At 39.2% G+C, this 24,646-nt stretch overlaps 2 protein-coding genes across 2 annotated transcripts in view; both read right to left on the bottom strand.

Annotated features, from left to right (window-relative positions):
- Nucleotides 1–271: 271 nt before the first annotated feature.
- On the bottom strand, nucleotides 272–8,491 carry adora2ab (adenosine A2a receptor b; the record flags this gene model as incomplete). The annotated part of the gene is made up of 6 exons (XM_083930126.1): nucleotides 8,410–8,491; nucleotides 5,006–5,161; nucleotides 4,614–4,912; nucleotides 4,356–4,487; nucleotides 2,031–2,134; nucleotides 272–1,239 (listed from the first exon to the last, which is right to left on the bottom strand). The coding sequence occupies exons 3-6, from the start codon at nucleotides 4,811–4,813 to the stop codon at nucleotides 272–274; spliced, it is 1,404 nt and encodes a 467-aa protein (XP_083786252.1). The 5' UTR covers nucleotides 4,814–4,912; nucleotides 5,006–5,161; nucleotides 8,410–8,491.
- A 6,702-nt stretch (nucleotides 8,492–15,193) lies between these two features.
- Nucleotides 15,194–24,646, bottom strand: part of LOC310959211 (breakpoint cluster region protein-like) — an 81,040-nt gene continuing 71,587 nt past the window's right edge. Inside the window, exons 14-23 of the mRNA XM_083930478.1 lie at nucleotides 24,318–24,392; nucleotides 23,839–23,936; nucleotides 22,828–22,959; nucleotides 20,058–20,117; nucleotides 19,673–19,782; nucleotides 18,654–18,793; nucleotides 17,796–17,930; nucleotides 17,565–17,670; nucleotides 16,112–16,274; nucleotides 15,194–15,687 (exon numbers count right to left, since the gene is read on the bottom strand). Coding sequence (XP_083786604.1) covers nucleotides 15,598–15,687; nucleotides 16,112–16,274; nucleotides 17,565–17,670; nucleotides 17,796–17,930; nucleotides 18,654–18,793; nucleotides 19,673–19,782; nucleotides 20,058–20,117; nucleotides 22,828–22,959; nucleotides 23,839–23,936; nucleotides 24,318–24,392 — 1,109 coding nt within the window. The 3' untranslated portion in view covers nucleotides 15,194–15,597. The remainder of the gene's footprint in view (nucleotides 15,688–16,111; nucleotides 16,275–17,564; nucleotides 17,671–17,795; nucleotides 17,931–18,653; nucleotides 18,794–19,672; nucleotides 19,783–20,057; nucleotides 20,118–22,827; nucleotides 22,960–23,838; nucleotides 23,937–24,317; nucleotides 24,393–24,646) is intronic.

Genomic DNA, 24,646 nt, shown 5'->3' with positions numbered 1-24,646 from the left:
TTATTTTACTTCATGTCAAGAAAATGTTATCCGCCCCTTTTTTAAAACATCCCCCTGATTTTGACAAATGATGCTGTGTACTCGTTGATCTGATCCAACTCAGAGACGTTCGATGAGAAGTAATAAAGCAGGCCAAAAATATTCACTGGCAACCAGTTTATGTGACTTCAGAAACAGATTTGCTGTTGATTTGTTGAGGTTTCATTAATCCTTCTTCATATTGCCATGTTTGCACTCTGTTATATGTATTTTAAACACCAATATATCGTTGTCATGAGACTTCTGTAAGCTCTGTTGAGGGGACACATTCAGTGTGATTTAGAGAGAGAGCCTGAACATTCACAAAAGCAATGCCACTGTCTTTCACCTCCAAAACATCTGTTGTTCCTCTCTGATATGTGATCGACTCAACTCCATCCTGAGCAACAAAGCCTGTGGCACATGGCTGCTGTATTGCTGGAAGGGGGCTACTCTTAATTTGGCGTCCATTAGGTATGTGGCTGCTTGGCGCGGCATCCAACTTTGATGTCCAATAGCAAGAAGTTTCATGAGCAGCTTTTGGTGGAGTTCGGTCAGAACTTGGGTCCAAGGCGTAGCTATTCACCACTGTGCAACTTGTTGAACCCTCTCTACTGGTACGCGAGGTAGTCCTTACAATACTGCTGCTCCCAACACCTCTGCCAACACCGCTCCCAACCCCAAACCTAGGTCCTTCCCTCTGCCTGAGGATGTGTTGGTACAGGATCCTCCGAAAGGTCTGTCTGAACTCCCGAATGCGATAAGCATAGATGAAGGGATTCACGACAGAGTTAGCATGGGAGAGGATGATGGCGATGTTCATCACCCAGATATGCGGGCGCCTGCAGTCCTGACACAGGTGGTTGAAACAGTTGATGATGTGCAGCGGAAGCCAACACAGAGCGAACAAACCGACGATGATGGCCAGCGATTTGGCAGCGTGCACTTCCTTCTGCAGGGTTGAACGAGATGAGCTCGACGATGAGGTAATTTCTCCAGGGACTGGCACGTGCGCTACTTTGAGCCCTATCAGTCGGAGCTGGCGCCGAGCAGCCATGAAGATATGGGCGTAAATGACCAGCATGACCACCAGGGGCACCAGCACAAAGCCAAAGAAATTGAAATAGACCATGTAGTCCAGGGTGACCACTCCTTCAAACAGGCACTCCGTCAAACCTTCAGGGCAGATTTTGCTGCTGGCTGCTGCAGTGATGTTCCCTCCTTTAGAACAGAGCAAAGGTAATTAATTGACAGTTTTATCTGTTAATAAAGTCTATGATTTTTTTTCCATAGCAGAAATAATTCTCTGTGCATGGTTTGGGTTTCTGACCTCTCAAAGCTCATCTGATAAGTAAGAACCACAGCTGGATTGAAGCTAGTATTGAAGTGTCTTTGGGAACTTTTTAATACAGATGCATTTATCTTTGCTAATAATATGTTGGATTCGCGTTTATCTACGCTTTCAGACATATTTTAATTAAATAACTTTCAGAGACTATCAAATAAAAATTTGGCGGGCTCCCGTGCTTTAACTCTGATGACCCCTTAGAGGTCACGGACCAACTGTTGAACATCTTTGCTCTAAAGCTTACATAAACAAAGAAACGCCAACTTAATTTTATATTTGTGCCAAATTCTGAGCTTATTCTTTCAGTCTGTATTAAGTGTTATGTGTAATATGATTCAGGGGAACCTACCCTTTGTTTCTTATGCAAAGTAAAGTCATCATCTGTGTGAGCATACCACAACTGACGAAGTTTTTACATTTTTTTCTCTATAATATAGAGGGTTGTATCTAGGTGTTTTGGAGCTCCATGTGAAAATCAGTGTATGTTTGGAGATGTTTACTTTGAGCAACTCATCCAAAATTCAGATTTTCTGGCTTTAAACAACTGAATCCTATTCAAACCAAAGCTCATGTATCAAAACAATCTCTTCAAAAACCTATGGATGATGTAACAAATTCCATTGTTGTTATGCAGGTTAACCATTTGACAAAATAAATCTCCCACCTGTGTTCCAGCCCAGCATCGGTGTCAGGCCGATGCCCACTGAGAGAACCCAGCACAATGTGATGATACCCTTTGCCCTCTGCCCTGTCACCAGGCTGTTGTACCTGAAAGGTTGAGCAGAGCACAATGATACATTAGGGCCAGTTGTTTTATCTAATCTCAGTGTGATAGTATCCACGTAAGGCAAAGTCAATACATGGTGATTCAAACGAGGAGAAAATGGCTGTGCATTCAAGCCTAAATGTGTTATTTTTTTAACAAGAGGGTTTTTATTGTTGCATCATCCACATTTGAATACAGCGTAACCACTTACCTACTGTAACCTCTTGAATGTTGATTACAGCACACATCAAGTGTTTGAAATATCTAGTTCCACTCTGATTTTGCAAAGGTCTGTTAGCAACAAAAAGTTTCAGAGTAGACACAGTGTGACATGTTGCTGTGTGTCATTGCATGACTCTGGAAACAGTTGAGTGACAGTGCATAAATCTGCAATAAAGGGCGTTTCCTTCCTATGCTGCCTTTTACCAGCACAACTTCTCTTTCTCAGTTCTGACTTTAACTCAAAACCCTGAAAACTTTGTAATTCAGTCATGTCACATAGTGTAAGGGCTTCTGGGCAATGTCATGAATATCAATTTAACATAATTTACTGTACCAACATGGTTGAAATGATGAGGATGAAGTTATAAAATGTAACTTTGCTCCATTTCTTAGGTTTATTTCACTGACACAAAGACATAAAAAATCAGCAGAAAATTTAGGTCTAATACATAATTCAGATCTTTCATGAACACTCGCTGACACAGTTGTGGGTAAGCACAACATCTGCACTATTAAAGGTTGCATAATATGTTCATTTTCAGGTTCATACTTGTTTTTTGGGTTTCTACTAGAACATGTTTACATGCTTTAATGTAAAAAAACATTATTTTTCCAATACTAACTGTTTGAATATATGTGTATTCACCCTCTGTCTGAAACGCTCTGTTTTAGTCTCTTTAAGCCCCCCTCCTGAAAAAGCCCAGTCTGCTCTGATTGGTGAGTGTTTCCAGATCTCCACATCTGCGTTCTCTGCGTTTATTTACCACGATTGTAGCTAAGGAATGACTTTGACGGTATTACACCATTGCATCCGGGGAATGACTGTAACGGCACCGTAGCAGCACTTTCTACCTATAAATAGTGTAGTTGTGACATCACAACCGTACAGAAGTCTTGGCGACTCATCTAAAGACAGAATTTCTGAACACGGGCTGTGTGTATATTTTCTCAGTATTTTCTATCAATTTTATATCAGCACCTCAACCTGATTTATAATAAAAAAATACATGGAAATCTCACTTTTTACAAGATGGAACCTTTAAGAAATACTGCTGTCAACACTTTAATTTCCTCTTTTCCTAATTTTCACTACATCCCAAAACTATTGGGTATTTTTGAAAACTGTATTGGTAGCATTTATATGCACATTGCTTCATGCAGACACAAGGAACGCACACATTTGGATCGAGGAATAGAAATAGAAAACCAGCATGAATAACTACAGTATTCTTGGTAACATCATCTCATTTACAGCCCATTGTCCCATGTGACTGAGATCTTTCATGGCCAGTGTGGCAGCCAGTAGGCTATATTAAGCCTCCTAAAAACTCTGATGAATTATTAGCTCTCCGGTCTTTGGTGCCAGGGGTTGTGGCACCAGTGTGAGCACACAAACACACGCAGTAGCCGTTATGCAACTGCTTATGCAAATGCATCACCTGCTGTGGCTTTACTCGATGAAATATCCTCTCATGGCAGTAGTAAGGAATGCAGCTGTGACTAAACACCAGTGGCTTTACTTACACACAGATACACAATAAGAGCCCATGGTGTATCAAAGTGCCTGGTGCAGACAGAATGAACAAGTTACTTTAGTATAAGCTGCAAAATAAGTGAGACATTTTAAAGAAGTGGAATTTAAACTGTGTTGATTTGCATGGATGAAAATGATCAAAGCCTTCGTCAGATTGAATCCCTCCAACAGCACACAAACAGTAACCCAATAAAGCCTGTCGAGACATAACTTTGTCAGCCCACTGCTGGCCAGTTTAGCCTTAGTTGAATAAGATCTCTCTATAATTCAATGTGTATGTGCTTTGGACACCTCTCACGTTTAATGGTTTACCCACTCGCTTCTGACTTGTGTGGGAAAAGAGAATCAAGTTTGAAATGTAAGTAAAACAAACAACAGTTGATAAGCTCCAACAGCGAGAGAAAAGTCAGCTAAGACATCAGTTTCACTTTCACTGTAACTGATGTGACCTTTTTGTTTTCTCTCACCTGAGTGGTTTCTTGATAGCGATGTAGCGGTCTACAGCAATAGCCAGCAGGCTGAAGATGGAGCTCTGGGTGAGTACGAGGACGAAGCAAGCGATGAACAGGCAGCCAAAGAAGTTGGCGCAGAAGCCGATACTGATGTTGGATTGCAACAAAACATCACAGATGATAAAAAAAAATAAAACATTTCACACTCAAGATTACACTGAATTTGCGTTGATGCTTTACACATTTTTAATGAAATAACAAGCATCATGCTACCTAATAGTGATTGCAAAAGGAATTGCCAGCAATCCCACGGCGATATCAGCCACTGCCAGTGACACCACAAAGAAGTTGGTGATGCTCTGCAGGTTGGAGTTCAGGCAGACGGCCCAGCAGACCAGGACGTTCCCAGCCACAGACAGGCAAGCGATCACCAGCTCCAGGCCAATGTAGACCAGCTCGTCATTCTTCAGCATGGTTATTTTTTCCTCTTTTTTTCTTCCTTTGCGCTTTCATCCCACAGACTCTGCTGCTTGTCTTGTTTTTAGACACAATACCGGCTCGCACTGTAAGACCTAAGGGAAGAGCGATTGTGTCACGGGAGGACAGCCAAGGCAGGAAGTTGCCATCACAAACATGACATATTCTTTTTGTCAATCACACTATACCAGTCTGTCGGTCTTCCTCTTTGTCTCTGCGGCTATCTTTGAGACGCTTGATCTTGTGTACAGCTCGGTAAACTTTGCCGCAGACGGCAGCAGAATTTTGAGAAAGAAGGGTGTTGGGAGTTTAGCCCAACGGCTGCCAAATTAAGAGCAGTGGGTCTGGAGAGAGAAAGAGAGGGAACATAATCTCAGTAGTCTAGCCTGTACAAACAGATTGCAGGTTACCACACAGGTCAGAAAAGCCATCTATCTCTGGAAGACAGCGGGGCAGTTTGTTTTCCATACAGGGCCAAAGCAGACAGTCCAACAATGCGCCTTTTATTTCAGGAAAAGTTTCCCGAAACCCTTCTCCACACTAATCATTCCCGTCACTGACATGCTTCCCTCCAAAATCACTGATAATTACACAATAAAACCACCTATAAATTTCAAAGCCATTGTACCTACACTGGAACACGGTGTAAAGCTACATTTGGTGTGTTTTATTCAGTGTATTTAGCTAAATTCCTCAACAATGTAAGCACATTTGGGAATACTATAGACAACCTCCAGGAGTCTGAGTGAAATGTAAGCCAAGTTATTCATCTCGTGGGGTATAATAGCTCTGGGAAGAAGAAGAGAAAGACGAGCAGGTTTCCAATTCATGTCAGATAATAACAACCAAGGCTGGCACTGACACTGTAGATTAGTGCAGTATTTAATATTTTCTCTCCAGCAGTTAGAAATAATAGAATAAGTTATTTTTGAACTACAGCACAGATGTAAGGTTGTTGTGAAAGTTTGTGTGGAAGACTGTTATGAATCTGAGTGAGAAATGTGCCTGTAATCTTAACTAAACAATACCAGAATACCACATTATTTCCAAAAATGTTGAATTATTCCTTTAAGGATTCTTGGGCTTTTGTACATTTCTGTATTTATATATACATTTATTTTTTTAAATCACTAGTTTTCTTAGTTTTTAAATGTATTACTATTTTTAATGACTTATTTTTATTTATTTATTCAGTTATTGTTCTTTTCCCATTTTGTGTTTCCATTTCTAAAATGTATATCATTTTTACTAATTTATGTATTTTACTTTATTTTTATTTACTCAATGTATTCTATTCTGTACCTTTTCTGTGAATCTATATCTGAATTGAGGGGAAGAACACAAAGCAGACATATGTTGAAGGTGAAAGTTATTGACTACAGTGAAAGGAACAAAATGTAAATATGACCTAGTTCCTGCCAAGGTCCATACAGTGAGTTACATTTGGAAAGATAAGATTCAACAAGATTGAATGTCCGACAAACAAATGATTCCGTGACAACTGAGGGGAAATTTAGTCTCTGCGATCCTGGGACCATTCTGACCTATTTTAGCTGCCTTACGTCAGCACATCTCTGATCAAAGGAATGTCCAATCCAATTATTCATTTAGTCACACTGTTTCCCATCCCAGGTTTTCTCCCACTGTGTCAGAAATGTATCCATAGATTGATGTGATACTGATGAGTGTGATATTAACACAATTACCCGTTCAATTGACCAGTTTCAGTCTCCATATACTGTATAAGCTATCCTTGGAGCCCGTGAGTATGCACGCTGACCTTTAAACCCTAAAACTCAAACTGATGCCCATACACTTACATTTAGTGGATGTCAAAAATTTTCATTTAATTCTTAATTAGAATTAGCTAAGGTAAAGGTCCCATATTATGTTTATTTTCAGGTTTCTATCTGTATTTTGTATTTCTACAAAGATATGTTTACATACTTTAATATAAAAAACACATAATTTTGTCTCTTAAAACACCCCTCCTGTAAAAGCCCAGTCTGCTCTGACTGGTCTTCCTCATCTTTGCTCTCTGTGTCTCCGCACCATCATTGCATCCAGAGAATGACTGTAACGACACTGTAGCGACACTTTCTTCCTACATATAATATTGTTGTGACATCACAACCGTACAGAAGTCCTGACGGCTCTGGCTCCGTTTCTGAATACGGCTGTGTGCATTTCTCTGTGGATTGAGCACTTTGATAATTTCACAGTATTTATTTAGCACCTTAACCTACTTTATATTCAGATAATCTCACTTTTTACAATTAGGGACCTTTAAGTTTCACCTTACTTAAATTCAGTTTTTGGGGGATTCCCTATTGAGTAATATCAAACCACAGAAATTTGGGCGATGGAAACTTGCGTTGGCTTTCACTGTTCTGCTAAAGAAATGCGGGTTATTGCTTTAGATTGCCCACCTTCCTGTCTGTGGTGGTTCAGGCTTGTAGCACATAATGAGAAAGAGCTATTATACCTTTTATTTACTTCTTAAGTAAACTGCCCCCCCCCCCCCCCCCCCAATTACACTGGTGTCCTTACATGGGAATGTAAAGACACACTGTACATTATAGAAAGAGAAGAGAAGAAAGACTTCCCGTCCACACATTGTTCTTTCATTAATCTCCCTCTGTTGGCCACATATAACCATGTAACTCTACGAGTAGTGATCCTGATTGGCAGGACATCGGAACAAAGTTCCACTTTTCCTCTATTGTTCAGCTGCTGAAACCTTCTCACAGGCCAAAGGAATTTAAAACCAGCATTTATCCAGTGTGTTTGGAGAGCTACGGCGTCCAACCCTTTAGTTTTTAAAGAATCTGCACAACAAAAGTAAGTATTCAGAGTTAAAGTGAGAAAAAAACAAGAACTTTTCTTTTCCCCAAAGCTGAAGTTTATAGGCTAAGCGATCACATGGTGAGCCCTCTTGTTTAACCCTCTTCCAGTTGGCTGCTTTGGCAATAACTACCCTCCCTTTATTATGATATGTGCCTAGAGGCCTTGGAGGAAGTGATAAGCAAATGCACATCCTGCTGGAGAGGGATCTGTCTTTGCCCTGTCAATCAATGTTCCAGCTCAGCTCCACCAAAGTAAAAGGAAAACAGAATGAAAAGCTGCTCTATCACAACTGGCGAAAGCACTGTGTGTAACTAATGAGCAAGGCACTGACATCATATTGTAGACTCCTGGTAGCAGGAACAGATAGGACATCAAGAACATAAACATCAACTGAGCCAGTGCTGAACAATCACTGCAGGGCAAGTTACAGTATGTTTTTGATGGAATAGATGTCAAGTGATGGTGAAACAGGCTTCAGTGCTGAGCACACACAAGTGTTCATCTCCATTTATCAGCCTTACAAACTGAGGTAAATACACACACCTTTATAATTACAGCATATTAATTAGAGAGCCTATTACGCATTATTATGTTGGCTTTTTTTTTTTTTAATTCAACCATCTAATATATCAATTCACTGCCATTAAAACCCCGGTTAAACAGTCACTACTTGGGTTACAAAAACAGTCCGAACATCAACACATTTCTAACACCTCCTGAACTGGCAGAAAACAACATTTCTTACCTTGTTGTTTATGTTAAATTAAGAAGTTTTTCCACCCTATCACCGTGTTCAGATGTTGTCTGGCGGCGCACATCAGAAAAAACGGAGGTATTCACCCCAGGAACTTACATGTAGTTGAAAAAAAAAAACCCACACCTAATAAAGAAACAACCGTTGTGGATCATCTGATATGTTACCGCTGCTAGTGTTTGGTTTCTCAGAAACGTTTGGAGGCGCGGACTGTCACGCTGCAAGAGGAAAAAGCGCGCTGTCTCTCTCTGTCTCATTCTCGCCCTCTCTCTCTCTCTCTCTCTCTCTCTCTCTCTCTGTGTGTGTGTGTGTGTGTGTGTGTGTGTGTGTCGAGGGGGGGGGGTCTTCTGTGGTAAACAGTGACGTGTTGGAAATAACCGATAACAATAGGGTGAGGGGCAAGAATAAAGTCAAAGGGGAATGAAATAAAAATAATAAAATACTGTAGATTCTATAAAGGTGAAGACCTCTTTATCTTTCAGTTTCACATTATATATCAGTTTCACACACACACATATATATATATATATATATATATATATATATATATATATATATATATATATATATATATATATATGTGTGTGTATGTCAGCTATAAGAACAAGATAAAGGCCCTTCTGAGTCCACGTGCACACCCTCCACCTCCCACCTTGTTTGGTTTGTTGTAAATGAGTGTGCGTAAAAGTGAGCTCGTCAACATAGTCAACATAACATTGCCACTAGTCTAATTCAACTCGCGTTTCAAATGGCACAGGCCTAATTGGTACCACTGAGATTAGGATCTCAACCCTTAAACTGATCCATTTCCACAAGTTTGATCAGTCATTTGCTAATAAATGATGAACAAAACTGGGGAAGTATTATTAACACCCTTATTTATTATGAGGAACTGTCTGGTTTACAGTGAGGATGTCAGAATGAGTCTTCCTGCTCATCAGTCAGATCCATTATTCGTCACTTCAAGCACATACGGTGGAGGAAGTAACACAAATGTCTGAAGCCACGATCAGGCAACAACAAGTTAAAGTTTGACACTGCACCAGGTATATCCTATTCTTAGGATCTTACTCGCAGCTTCATTGAATTGACAGTGGCACATTAAGGAGATGGCTTAGACCTGTCCAAACATTTATGTAAACCCTCAAAGACATATTGATATTTAGACATCTACCAAACAACACCATAAGAGAAACTGCAAATACTGTGCATAGTTGACACTACAGTACTCCATCACAGATGGGACTGGGCACTGTTTGGTGTGCGAATAACAATCGTATTCACTGTAAAGTTGTCCTCTTCACAAACACCACTTATCATTTATCCAGAATTTGCAAACTTATCCATAAAGATATATGCCAGACCACAGATCTTTCAAACACCACATCAAAGATCCCATCAACTGTTCCACTGCTACTGTTTACTGGATTAGAAACAGGTTACAGGTTAAAGTGAGCCTACAGAATGTAACTTGAACACTAAACAGTAGCTACTGTGAACTTAAGTGGAAAGTATCAGAGGATAATACTAACAAAGGTAGAGAAGAGTCATAAAGCAAGCACAATTACTGTGAAATGTCAGCTACTCTGCAACTACTAGATCGAAAGTTTGATAATTCGACAGTCACCATAAGCTACTGGTCATTTGTAGCGTCTTTATACTTCTTTATGACTTAACACATTTTTTGGGTCCATAACACAAAATCTAGGACTATTCTTAAGACTATTTCAATTCTGTACATACAGCCCCGGTGCCTCATTTTGACAGACATATCTTTCATTGAAATTGGAAATGCGCTCAAATTGAAAAGGGTGCTAATTGAAAGTTTTATATAGTACATGATTTTACTGCAAATTATAAAATCTTTCAGATGGTGGACAACAGCAGGGACAAAGAGAACAGAGTGACTCCTGGTTGATCTCAGGTCAGCTTTAGCTTGTCACTGAAAACGGACTGTTGGCAGACACGTGGTGTCTCAGGAGGACTGTTGGTGGCGATGGTGATGACCCAAATGTTATTTTTCGGCATGAAAATACATCAAATAAGCCATACAATTATCAACTTGTATGGACTACCTGTTAACATGGACCTACTGATCTACTGGTAAGGCACAGACTTGTACAACTCAGGGGTTCAATAACTACATTGTTAATGCGTTTGTTTTATGTGTAGGGACCTTTATCTATTTGAGCAATATCAGTAGCCAACAATTGCAGTTTTGGATATGTTCACCGCACCGCCTGAGCTAAAAAGTGTTAGCCCTTTGGGGTTGTAAGCGTTTCACCGGGATTTCTCCATAGATGGAAAAAAACTGTCTCAAATTTTCATGCTGAAAAAGACCATGGGATCCATTTTCGCCAGACTTAAACTTTAACTTATAAGTGAAGATAAGCCATTTACAACATATTCAGTGTTTGAAAGAGCAAGTACTGTTTTTAATAGCTGCTGGAGAAACAACACTCAAGTGAGACTGCATAAGTTTTAAAAGAAGAAACAGACTCATTCTCATATAGATTTGATGATGAACTCTTAAGCAGTATACACATTGTTGCTCAATTTAATGCGGACATCAGGGACAACTTCATTAAACTATTTACTGTATGCTGAGTCCATCAATTCATAATCTTTCTCACATTGTTTCAGGTATATACCAGGTTTACAGGCTTAATCTCAAATTAAAACCCAACATGTCATTCAATGTAGATACAAGGAGAATTTATTGAACATTTTTGTGTACAAACAAAGGCTGCAAATGCCTTCCAAACATGTTTGCCCTCAGAATACAGTATTCATTTTTACAGTTCTATAAGCAGAACATTGAATATTGAACGGGGACAAGAGTTCAAAAAGTTGAAGGAGGTAAAAAGAAAAAGTATTTGTGGCTGTTCAGCAAGTCTCATCCTCAGCTTACCTGTCAAATAAAAGAAAACTAGCGTATTTCCAAAAGGTCAAAGTAGTCTAATTTTAGTTTGATGGCAGCAGAGGGTCATTTGAAAGTATTAACTATAGTATGGGGATGTTTTAATTACCACTGTCATGTACAATAAATGGAGATCTGTAACTTTCATATAGAGCAATATGTTCCATATCTTCGGGTTATTCCACAGAAAATTAAACCTTTCTTGTTGTATTTACTTTTTCATGTACAAAGGGACTGAGGCTATGGAGGTTACATGCAGTTACACTAACAATCAACAGACCAAAAACAATGCAGATTTTAGAGCAATATAAAACTCTTTTCTCCTCTACTACATACTGACAGCTTGGCTTTTCAAAAGGGACTAGAGGCGTAACCACTCAACCCCGATGATCGTAGGTCAGTGGGCGCCACAATAAATAGAACGGAAACCAAATAATGTACTCTCTAGTATAATACATATTATACAACTCTGTGGGAAATGAGAGAAGTTTGAGTCGCGTGAACTCACAGAATCTACCTTTCCAATTGACGAGAACCCGCGTCTGCTATTCAGTTATCTAAATCTGATAGCTAAACAATCACAGTGGCCAGTCTGTCGTACGTCATGTCTAACTACAGAGATGAGCCGACGATGCAGGAGCAGGGGTCTTTACAGTTGTATACAGTGGTTGGGAGTCAGGGACGAAATAGTGACAAAATAGGTAACTTTTACAGGACGTTCCATAAAACAGACTTACATTTTCCCAAAGAGAGCACATCATATAAAGACCATTTTTTCCTAACATTAATTTAGCTTAAGATGATATTATATCATAAATAAATAGATAGATTCAGTAGACCTTCTTATTCAAAACAGGGATAAAGTGTAAATAAATAAGAATAAAAGGCGTTAGAGGAGCGGAAACTTTAAGAGCCAAAACAAGGACATGAGCAAGAAATTCTGTCCTTTTGCCCCGTTGAAGACCGACTTTGACACAGTCTGACTTACAGCATCACAGTCAGATGGAGGTGGCAACTAGAACGGGCATGTGCAGTATGAGCTAAGACCGTGCTTAAGGGTTAAGGTCCTGTCTTAGTCTTTAAGAGATGAAAGGTGTGTGGCTGACCTCAGCAAAGGCAACAGGAGACTGAACGTTTCAGAATACCACAGGTGCTAAACAAAAGAAGTGTCGAGGCACGATAGGATAGAAAAGTGTAGGCAATTAGGACTTGTTATAAAGGTGACGGATGAATGAATGAACAGCGTATTCATTCGGTCTCACATCCTAAGACATAGATGAGGAATGCAGGCATGCTACAGTAAGCCAAAATTAGTGGAAGTGCTGAAAATTAAAGGCATGAAGACTTTTATAAGAAAATCTCAGCATTGTTATTTATGGGGGTCGTTACAATAATGGTGTTTTAGTCTATATTATCATGTGCATATGAGTGTAAATGACTTAACATTTAGAGAGTTGATATGTGTCCAAAAGGGAATCTCTTGCTTTGAAAAGTCTGAATAAGTTTTATAACATTTATTTATTATACGTCCCCTACGCTATCTTAAACATGGACACAACCACACACAAGCCCTTATCAGATCCACTCAACCGGTCAGTTGGTTATAGTTTTATACCTAAGATATGGGAAACCAACCATGATATTTACCCCTTAAAGCAGGGGTGTCAAATTGATCCAGTAATGGGCCGTTGTGGCTGCAGGTTTTCGTTCAAACCAAGCAAAAACACACCTGGTCCAACAAATCAACATCAATCAAATGTGTTCTTGCTTGGTTGGAATGAAAACCTGCAGCCACAGCGGCCCATTACTGGATCAGTTTGACATGTGTGCCTTAAAGGATAGGTTCACATTTGTTTGTGAACCTGTCCTTTAAATTGGCCAGAAAATGACATGCTGTAATAATGTAAACCAGATACTCATGGGTTAGCGACATATGCCTGATGATGACATATTTGTGAACAAGACAGCAATAACAAGACAATAAAACAATGAGAAATGTAATGTCATTTTAGAATAAAATATCTTAAAGGGATGGTTAAGATTTTTCTAAGTGTGGCTGTAAGATGTAATCCTCCATACTTAGTGAACTGCCTCCAGTAGATGGCGAAGCAGGCAGGAGGACAGGCGTGGAAGCTAAGCAATGGACAGGGCGACAGCAAAATGCATTTTAGCTACTTTAAAAAAAGGCCCACCTAAAAAAAAAAAAGAATCAAAATAGAATATATTTTCACCAGACTCCATTGACAAAAACAGTAATTTTACCAGGCAGAACACAGGAGTTGCTGATCTACCGCTGCCTCAATCGGTTAGTTTGTTTTTGTTATTGTGTGACTTTTGTCTTTTAAAGGGTTAGGAACAAACAAAACTAACTAACAAACTAAACAGTGATCTACTGTAGGTATTACACTGACCCCACTTCAAAAAACTCCAAACAATCCCTTTAAGAGCTTTTCCTTTTAATTGGCCATTGAGTTCAACACCTTCAGATGGGATGAAACATAGTTAAGAGGGCTAAGAATTATCAGGACATTTTGCCATCTGCATGAAATAATAAAAAAAAGGATGAAACAAAAATAATATTCCTTCATTAAAACCAACAAATATGCTCTTTGATGGACATAAATGCTGAGAGCTCAGGTCACTTGAATTTTAAAACAGTAGTTCTAACATTGCAGTTGGACTTCTGCAGCCACAGATTAAATGGTACAAAAAGAGACAATGTCATACGGGTGTGAGTGCGTGTGCTCTATTATGACATTGCATAACGTCTACACTAGACAGGCGACGGCCTCTGGATGTGAGACGCTCTGCCGAGGAACACCCAGCAGTTAAAGAGCTTGTGCCTTTTCCACAGCAGCATACAGTATGTAACTACAATGCGTGTGTTACCTTCATAATAATAATAATAATATTAATATCTAAATGGATAATCGATAGGCTGGACAGAACAGCTGAGTAGTAAGAACAAGGCTAAATCCTGCTTATTTACTGCAAGACTTGAAGTCAAGGCTAAGACCTACCACTTTCTTAATCAAACAGAAAAAAAGGTTCAGATAGAAAAACAGACCGATTTCTCCCCCCAGGGCCCCAAAATAAATTACAATTATAGCAACAATGATTATACTGTTAAACAAAAAGAAAGAAAAAATACAACTTTAAGATTATGTACATACTGTATCTGTAAATACAACTGCTTCCTTTCCTCCTAGAAACAAACCAACGACATATTAATTTGGCAAGACGTCCCTATGTTACAGTAAGAGGGACATTTTGTCCGCAAAGATACGAACACAGACAATTCCTATGTTAGAAAATATATTGCTTCCTGGATATTCAAGCTGGAGACTACCTTGAGACACAAACAACACAAATAGAGGAAATTTGCTCTGGGTCGTGAAAAACCGCAGGCGTTCAGATACAGTTCAGTGTATTACTCATCATCGGGTTCCTTTTTTTTCTGAGAGTCCCTCTTCAAGCTTTGTCTTAGACTCCAACTGGGTTTTGTTTACGTTGTAAACACTTTAACATACAGGTGTTGGGATTCCTGACACAAAGAAGAAAAAACAGCATCGTGGCAGCTATGGATGTTCTTATTTTATCTTCCAAAAACAGTACAAGTGTGTCCTCTTGTCTTCCCAGAAACGGAGTGCTGAGATTATGTAAGACACTGTTAGAATTTTCCTCAGTGGGACATGAAGCAATCTTTGAGATGGCTAAACATTATGTTGCAGGAGTCTTGAGTTGATGATTGTCCAAAATAAACACAGATTGAGAGCAATGCCAAAACACAAAAGGTACATGGAAACTGATTTGTTGGCAAACTAATTCAAGAATCAAGAAAGACATATTCCGTTCTCTTATGGACCAACTTCTTGATTTATGAACCACAACTGTCTGCAAGCTGTAAAGGTTCGATGTTGTTAAGACCAACTAAGCACATGGTGGAGAAATGTAGATGACAGATGTACCCACATCCTCACTAAAGATAGGAGGAACCCTATTATTATACAGTATATCAGGTGAGGACAGATAGGTAGGGCTAGGAGCTCCCATCCTCTGAGCCTCGGAGGTCCAATGGCGCCCTCTTGTGTTTGAGGGAGCGAACATCGCTGGAGCCTATCCTCTCCAGCTGCAAGAACCTAACCCAATCTGGTCAGTCAATTCAAAAACATACTACTACAGGCTCACTTTGAGCCACGGTGCATCACTTTTCACTCCTTCATTGTCAAAGCCTCAGGTGGGCAGTGTCAATGTTAGCTCTATACTTCAGTGGAGAAGAGGATGCTCTGTCGTTTACTGTCTGGGGTGGGGATCGTCTCCAGCTGGAGGAAATACAGCAACACCTGGACCTGCAAGGAAATAGAAAACCGAAAAAAAGACAGATGAGGTGTTGGTTTTTAGAATAATAACCTTTTTTTTTTTTTTTTTTTAAACTTTGTTTATTGAGCTCTTACCACAACGGAACAAAGACATACAGAAACAATCGGAACAGAGTTCTCAACCCAAAAAGTAGATAATTAAATAATAATTACAAAAAAGAATGATTAAATATAAGTCAATGCATGTCAAATTTGTTGTAAGAGAGGACATACGTATATACACATGATGACAGAGAAAGAGTCTTAAGAAACAAAAAAACAACTACAAACAAACAAACAAACAAACAAAAGGAACATTAGGAAAGTACAGTACATACAGTTGAAAATCCAAGCAGGTTGTCACCACTTGTGGAAATTCAAAGATAAAAGCCAGAAGAAGTTCTGTGTAGCTCACCTGCGCCATGACTTCCAGGGACCAGCTGTCCCCCATACTGATGGGCTGGGTGGGGTTAGCGGGAATCTTGCTGTCCTTCTCAGAAGGCCTCAGCAAGGTCGGACCAAACACCGTGGCCAGGTTGTGGAGAGACATCTTGTTGATGCTCTCCTTCTCTGCCACCCTGAGGAGAGGAAGCCAGACAGAAGTCCATTCGTGGGGATTAGAGGGATGACAACAGCACAGTGCAGGTGATGTCAGTGTGCACTGATGGATCTGTAGATAGGTGCTAAAAGTCCTGAGTTCCAATAGAGCTGTGCGATTGATTAAATTTTATTTTCAAACACAATTTTGTCTTCCAGCAGTTATGAAATTAAGATAATGGGAATAAAGGATGACTGACTGGAATATGTTGACTATAGTTACCAAAATGCTGAAAATATGTTTAGAAGTTTTCAGTAGGTTTTGTGGTGCGCAACAACGTATTTAATTTCATTAATTTCAATCAATTAATCAATTAATTCTTATTCTTCTTATTCTTAAATTCTCTTAATGTTGGCCTGATTTATTTTTATACATTATTTTTGATATTCATGTTCAGTAGTTTTTAGTAAGTTGTGGAAGTGCTGTGAGTGTGCTATATTTGATATAATCCATTTGAATTTATTATTTTTCTATTATTAATTGAATTGAATATATATTTATACACATTGTATTGTTTATTTTATTCATATTTTATATTTATTCGTTTTTAAGTTGAATTATATGTTGAGTTCAAGAAAATCCACTGCTTAAAAGAAAATATATATAAAAACCTTTTTTGCATGCATGATCTTTCCAGAGGCAATGGTTAATCGTGTTAAACAATCATGATCTCAGTTTTCACTTTTTTCTAACCTGTTATAGTCTAAATGATAAATTGATTTATCAAAAAATAATCACCAGATTAATTGATAACAGAGATAATAATCGTATTTAATTTAGCATTTCCTATATACTGCTAGCTACTGTCCTCCTTACCAATGAATATTACACTTTTCATTATTAATGAATGTAGTTTCCTTCTTGTGACTCTCAATCTTCCAATCTCCTGCTTACTTTATTATGTATTTAAAGACCAAAGTGTCGTGATGATGAAGGCATGCTATAAACTTGCATCATCCATTTCACAAAATCATCCCATGTTTGAGCCTCTTGGTATTCAAAATCACCATGGTAACCAGGATACATTTTTCTGTTGCAGTTGAATGACAACCCCACAGTAGCAACTGCTTCTGCTTTAACATTATAAAAGCCCACAAGGTCAATAAAATTCATACCTGGAATATTACTTGATTTATTTGTACTTGTGTGTGTTGAATGTACCTCCTTTATATGTATAGCTTGTTGTTGTGCATGTGTCTGTTACTTTTGGTCTTTCTGTGTATGTGGGCGTTCCTGTACTACATATTATACAAGCACGTGTGTTACTTACCTCTTCATGTGGTCCAAAAGGAAAAGGAATGTGACCAGGTTGGGTTCTGGCAGTGACAGCAGTAAGTTCAACATACAGCTCTCTTTGGCAACACTATCAGACAGGGCTGCACAGAAGCAAAGGAACAGAGTTTTTACATATCCTGCAAAGGAAGGACTTTTTCTTGAACAACACTTAGAAGTTTAGAAGATGCTGATAATTTACTATGTTCGAGAATATCAATAGACTTACTAATGCCGCCTGCAAAATTGGGGTAGAGGTCATCAGTGAAGAGTGGTTCTGGGAGCTCTCTGAAGTACAGCTTCAAGGTCCCGGCGATGGCATTGACGTCCATCTCACTCATCATCACTGACACATCTTTATGATCTGCAGGAGAAGAGACAAGAACAACATGAAGACACGAGGTGGCGCAAAAACAAAGGAAGGCGATAAGACGGGGAAACACCGCGACACTAGCGGCGGTCGTCACGCTTCCCTATTTTTCTCACATTCTTAAAAATACACACACTCCACACAAGATACATTCACAATTAGCACACGCAAAGTGCAAAGGATTAAGTTCAGTATCTGGTTAATTGTTTCACATCAGAGAAAATGCCTCTTGTTAATTCACAGTCGGACACAGAAAGCTACAATAATGATCACCTGATCAACAGAAATAGAGCGATTAGAAGAAGGGATTTCTTCGAGTTCTTCGGTCAATAAATTCTCTCTACATGCAAATTCTCTCAATCTTCTTATCTAGAAGTACATGGCAGGTACAGTATTATAACCACGGAAAGGGGATGTGAAGACGATCAATATTTTTTTGTCAAAAGCATAGTAAATATTGTAAATATATTCAAATAGGAATGAACCTTTGAGTACTATCACTAATTTATCTAGCTCCTATAAAGGTTTGGGGATATTGGAAAAAGTCTACTTAATTCATGAAATCCCAACTCATACAGAGGATTTTAACAGAAATGTGGACGTATTGACATGTTTACACGTGACAACAGTACACATTAAATAAAACGCATTTTGACTTAATTGCATGAAACCTGCACAACGAATACACTGTATATAGAAGATGAAGGTTATACTCACTGGTGTCAAAGGCGGTCTTCAAGGCCTGAATGTCAGTGGCCACTCCAGATACCCGATAGATTCCCACCTCCTCCATACCCCTCCTTTCAATCTCCTCTAAGCACTGCCGGACAATATAGGGCACCTTGGAGCGCTCTCGTCTGGATGGAGACAAACATTAATGATCACCAAGGAGCAGTTCATATTAAGTCCCTAAATGTTTTTTTTATTGAGACAAAAGGGGGAAATTAAAAAAGGCTAAAAGCTATATTTGCATTGTTATGATTACTGGAAGGGCTAGTAATGCTTCTGGCTCTTTGCTTGTGTTTGTGTTGAAATGTTTAGTCTACAGCACTAACTGATTTTTACTGGTGAATCTATTTAATCCCCTTGTTATCTCTAATCCTCATCATCTAAATGGTGTGTTTTGCTTTGAAAATGGAAAAAAAAGTAATGCAAGATATGCATGTGTTTGTACTGTTTGATTGTAGTGCTAATTTGCAAATGTAGCTAAGATAGTGAACACACTTATAACTGCTGCAGAACTGCTTGTGTGATTGTAGATTTTCTTCATTAATGAGGTAAAACATGCAAATTTCTGGATGGGCTGTTTACAGAGAGCCTGCTATTGTCTAAGATAGAAATGAGACACTTGGCCGTCTGTACAGGAGATAATGTGGATTTGTTAATGCTGATGAAAAAGTAACACTTTGTATTTTACAAAGATCCTAAGCACTCAGGTGGAGGACAAACATCCATCCAACTGGAGATGACAGCTGAGTGCTCCACAATACAAGTCAAATTAGAGTAAAACCCAAGTAAAATTGAACCATGAGCATAACTTTATGTGATATGAGAAAAGAAACAAAAAGATTAGAGCATAGAAATACACAGAAGACGAGGAGGCCAAGACTCAAGCCCTGAGGAACGCCACTGATAGACCAGTAAAAGCAATGATAACAGTTTGGAGTTTAACAGCACACATGACTATATGATTATTTCTAATTAGGTAGCCTCTGTGTGATTAAATGTCAACTCACTTGGTCACTGTGGAGATCTTGACTCCAAACACACCCATGGGTTTCCGTGAGGGCATCCTTTTCAGGCTGAACTCTCGGCTGGTGAACTTTATGGAAAGTTTAACCTCGAGCTGAGACAGGAAAAAAGGGCTGAAAGTTAGAATGGCTTTACAGAACGTTACAAGCCTGACATCCATCTGTAACGTCTTTCTGTGATCTCGAGGAAATCCTGCCATGTTAAAATCAGATGTAGATTTCACAGATAAATCCACTGCTGAGCCACGTTTTTTCCCAAATATTCCTCGCTGCTGTGAGAGTAATTTGAGACGATGGATGGAACTTTTATTAATGTGAGGGGAGGAAATACATGGAAAGCAATACAAAAACGTTGAATAAATCTACTCACCCCATTCATGGGAATAACTGTTCTCTGCCAATCTTTGCCTTGGAGAGACGGAGGATCCAGCTGGTGGAGGCAAAATAAAACCACAAAACATTTTACACACTGAGTGATATCTAATTTGAACTAAAGAGATATTTCACCCTAGTACACAAGTATTGCATATAAGTACTTGAATATTTCCATTGCTACTTTCTACTTTTATTCCACTACATTTATTTGACTGCTATAGTTGCTACTTTGATACTTTGGTAAGATTCAAAACATCAATATAACAGCAACAAAAAAAAAAAATGCTATGCAAAGATATAGTGGAGTTACGGCAGTCACTTTCCCTCTGTGTGTGTTGTTATCTGTTATCTGTAATCTACTTTGTTTCGGTAGCTGGCCTGGACACTTGTGCATCGGTATCAGATGCAAAGGGTCGGGACAAATGTCCGTTTTTTACGAGTGATGGAGGAAATCCCAGACCACTTTTTTCCGCAGTATTTCATGTACAGCACCTTTAAGTACATGCGGAAGATAATCATTTTGTTCTTTAATTTAAAAAAGGATATGGAATGCAGGACTTTTACATGTAATGGATTTGTTTACACTGTTTTATTGGAACTTTTATTTATTTTTTAAAGATTATTTTTTTGACAGTTTTCCAAGCCTTTATTATGCAGGACAGACAGGAAATGGGGTGAGAGAGAGGGGGGGGGGGGGGGGGGGGGACACACTCCTCGACTACCTTCAGCCTCTTTACATGGGGCGACTGCTCTAACCACTGTTCCACCTTAACATACCACACACACACGCACGCACGCACGCACACACGCACACACGCACACACACACGCACACACAACTATATATTGTCCGTTTACCTAGGCTCCATCTGGTTGCTGGTTGTGTACGAAGCTGGATCATGTTTCTCATAAGTGGATCTTTCACTGGTAAGAGCGCTCTTTGGTTTGAGCCGTTTATCTACAAATAATTACATTCCACTAAAAACAGCAAAATTTTTTTTTTGGCCCACAAATATGATTTTATCTTCTACAGCATTTATCGGTCAAAGGTTTAGTGAGCCCTGTGCTGTTTAACAACATTTCTATGGACACACACACACACACACACACACACACACACACACACACACACACACACACACACACACACACACACACACACACACACACACACACACACACACACACACACACACACACACACACACACACACACAAAGATCAGGACTAGTGTAAAAATAAATGCATTTTCTTTTAAGAAATCTATGGCGCTAATGTAGTAAAAAACTGAAAATGTGTATATTTCTTTAAGTAAATGAACAAATATAAAAGTGTATAATCAAAGAAAGCAATTTGGTATTTATTCTGTATGATAGAGGTATTATTACTTCTGTGAACAGTGACTTTTCACACCATAATGAATGGTATAGTAAAAAATAATCTCCTTAATAACAAGCCTCCATCTTGCTGTGTTTTTTTGGTAATAAATAACCTTCTGTTGTTTTCCCCAACTTACATTTACATTTCAAATGCCCACGTAAACTCAAAGACATATGAGTCAAAACATTTCTATGTATATGAAGTAAGGATTAGAATACACTAGAATTAAAGCAAAAAAGGTGGAGAGAACTCGATTTACACATGAATCAACAAAATGCACACAAAACAGATCATGAGAAATAAACATTTCAATTGTACTATATTTACATGTGTAAGAAACACATGTAAGCAAGTAAATGCTGATTTACCAACAGCTGGATTGTATGTTTGTCAATTTATGGGTTGTTTTATCCCTTAACATTTATTTAGTTGTTAAACCAGTAAAACTGAGCAGTAGTCTGTGGGATTTATCAGACACTGAGGCTTCAAGACAGGAGCGGTTTCTCGCCCCGGATTTATGAAAATCCTGCTGAGCAACTTTTTCACCACTGGGTGGTTTGTTTTGAATGACATCATCTGTCAAGAAGCGATCATGTCACAGGATTACCAAAGGAACCACCAGGTGGAGCATGTGACTGAAATTCACAGTTTGTCAGACAAGCAGACATGTCCTAGACCAGATAGCGTCAGCAGTTTGAACAGTGTTCAGGATACAGGCTGCTCACAATGAACACAAACACACACACACACACACACACACACCCTGCTGTGGGTGGAGAAGTAAGAGATTAAAGAAGACTAAAAATCTTTCCGTCTGTCCGCATATCTCTCGCTGTCCTTTATCATTGCTTTCTCTCCATTGAGGGACTGACACTTGGAATTATTCTGCAGTCCGGCGTCGTCTTGGCAACATAATCGCCCGCTATCTGCTATAAACCTGTGTTACCAACCTCTGTGCTGCTTTTTCTCTGGGGTATTAGCAGTTTTTTGGGCACTTTTTTATAGACGGAGCACCTTGTGAAGTGTTGATATCCTTTGTGCATGTGCATGACGGCGTTGCTGTCACTCCATAACCAATGTAGACCCTGCACTGTGAGTAACGTTTTAAACAGCTTAAACTGGCAGCATAATGATAAACGAATGGTGCTTTGCGTCATTCTGTCAAAAGTGCTGCACCAGACAGCGATTTCTCTTCATATAACCAACCCCCCAGTCATCCGTTACATAGGGTAATTAACCTAATCAGCCAATTTTTTTACATCATGCTCAGTTTAAATTGTTCACTGAGCAATAAAATGGATTTCATGCTTTGTGGTGACATAACTGCCTATCAGTAATGAGTCACGTTGGGTTTTGCTAAAATCAGGGGGTGATGTCATGTCATACCGGGATCTGTCCTTTCCCCATGATGCGATCTGTGCTCTCTCCATCCTCTTTGTTCTGCTTGGTCTTGTTGTAGCATTTCTCGTAGCAGAGCAGCCTCAGGGTCTGAGAGCCCTCCAGGTCAATCTCAAACTCCTTTGGGGAAGAAAGAAAAAACACAAAAATAGTTATACAACAGTTGGTGCAAGACTGTTCAAGATTTGACCAACGGGGACTGGAATAACAAGATGACTATACTTCCTGAAAATATCAACATCCACCCTTACATTTGAAGACATCCCACCACACAGCAACTGACCAACATTCCCTGTAATTACGTTCCAGAGCACTCTGCATATGTTTTGCACATTGTTTTGAGGCCCACACTGTGTTGGTTCACTTAGCATTTGGACAGATGTGAGTCATCACCAGCAGCTCCTTGTTAGCTGACATTATTTCCACTTTGCTGAGCAAAATCCTCAAAGAGTCTTCGGGCCCAGGGTCGGAAAAAAAAACTGTGCCGCAGATGAACCCCATCCACTGATTGTGTCTCAAAGCTGTTCTCCCTCTGCAGCGCTGACCTCCGACATCCAGCTGTGTCATTAATGCATTCATGTTTGTTTGTGTATGTGTGACTGCTTGCATGCGTATGCGGTGTGCATTTGTGTGTGTTTTTGCCGTACGTTGGCAAGGGCTAACTCAAGGATGGACGGCTAACTGATAACAGTAACAGATGTCAGATACATGACAGGCAATACAAACGAAACAAATATGATATGATTGTCAATGAAGGAAATATTACGTCTTACAAATCTGTGCATGTAGTAATTCCATTTTTAAACTTTAAAAGGCCTTCAGGTTGCGACGGAGATATTACAAGGTCATGATTGACCCATTAGACTGTAAAAATGTTAAGTATTTCATCCACTGTCTCATAACTGCCTCCTCTATTATCTACACTACTCTCTCTGCAGGGACATTTTATCCAACTTACAGTATGTACAGTTCTATGCTTTTTTTGTGCCAGTCCCTTACCTCGTTCCATTTGGGTTCAGTCGTGTATCGATACACTCTCGTCTTGGCTTTATTTGAGAAGAAGCCAAAGGAATCCACCTCCATTGTGCAGTAGAGATCTGATTGAAAAGATATGACGTTTATATGGCTACTAAAGTGCTCTTTGTGAATGCATTACAGTAGCAACTGAACTGGCTAAATGTTAGATGTTATGAGTCATGTTCAATTTGTCATGCGACTCAGTATTCATGCAACAATTTTAAAGATGTCAACTCCTACAAATTAAACAGAAATGTAAGTAGTAAAACTTGAATGAGAAACCTAAATTGAAAGTAAAGTCTGAGGGAAACGCATAATTCAAAAAGTCTCCACCCGAAGAAAAAAAAACAATTAAAACATTGTTTCCCACTGCACCGCGGTCACATTAAAGTTGAGCTTTTTCAGTAACTCTGATTGTCTGTGTTTTCTGTTGTCTACATGAAGGTTGTTGAGTGACTCACTCAAGCTCTGTTTGAGGCCGGAGGCAGAGTGGACGATTACATTCAGGAACCCGTGGAGACCGGGGGATTCATCCTCTGGAAAAACAGTCAGCAAGAGAGAGAGAGAAAAAAAAGCAAGAGGGGGATTAGAAAAGCATGCAGATCTCTGTTTGTTTTGGAGCAGAATCAGTCATGGAAGGAAGGGATAAAACAGCCCTGTACAGTATAAAACATGTGGCTCAAACCTTGTAGTACTTTTTTTTTTTTTTATCCCCATCTGAATCACAACTATTAATCATTACCATTTCTTTCCAGGGCAATTTTTCTGACATTTTATGATTTATACACAC

This window comes from Echiichthys vipera (assembly GCF_963691815.1).
Source record: "Echiichthys vipera genome assembly, chromosome: 16".
Classification (NCBI taxonomy): domain Eukaryota; kingdom Metazoa; phylum Chordata; class Actinopteri; order Perciformes; family Trachinidae; genus Echiichthys; species Echiichthys vipera.
This window is presented reverse-complemented; position numbering and strand designations above follow the sequence as displayed.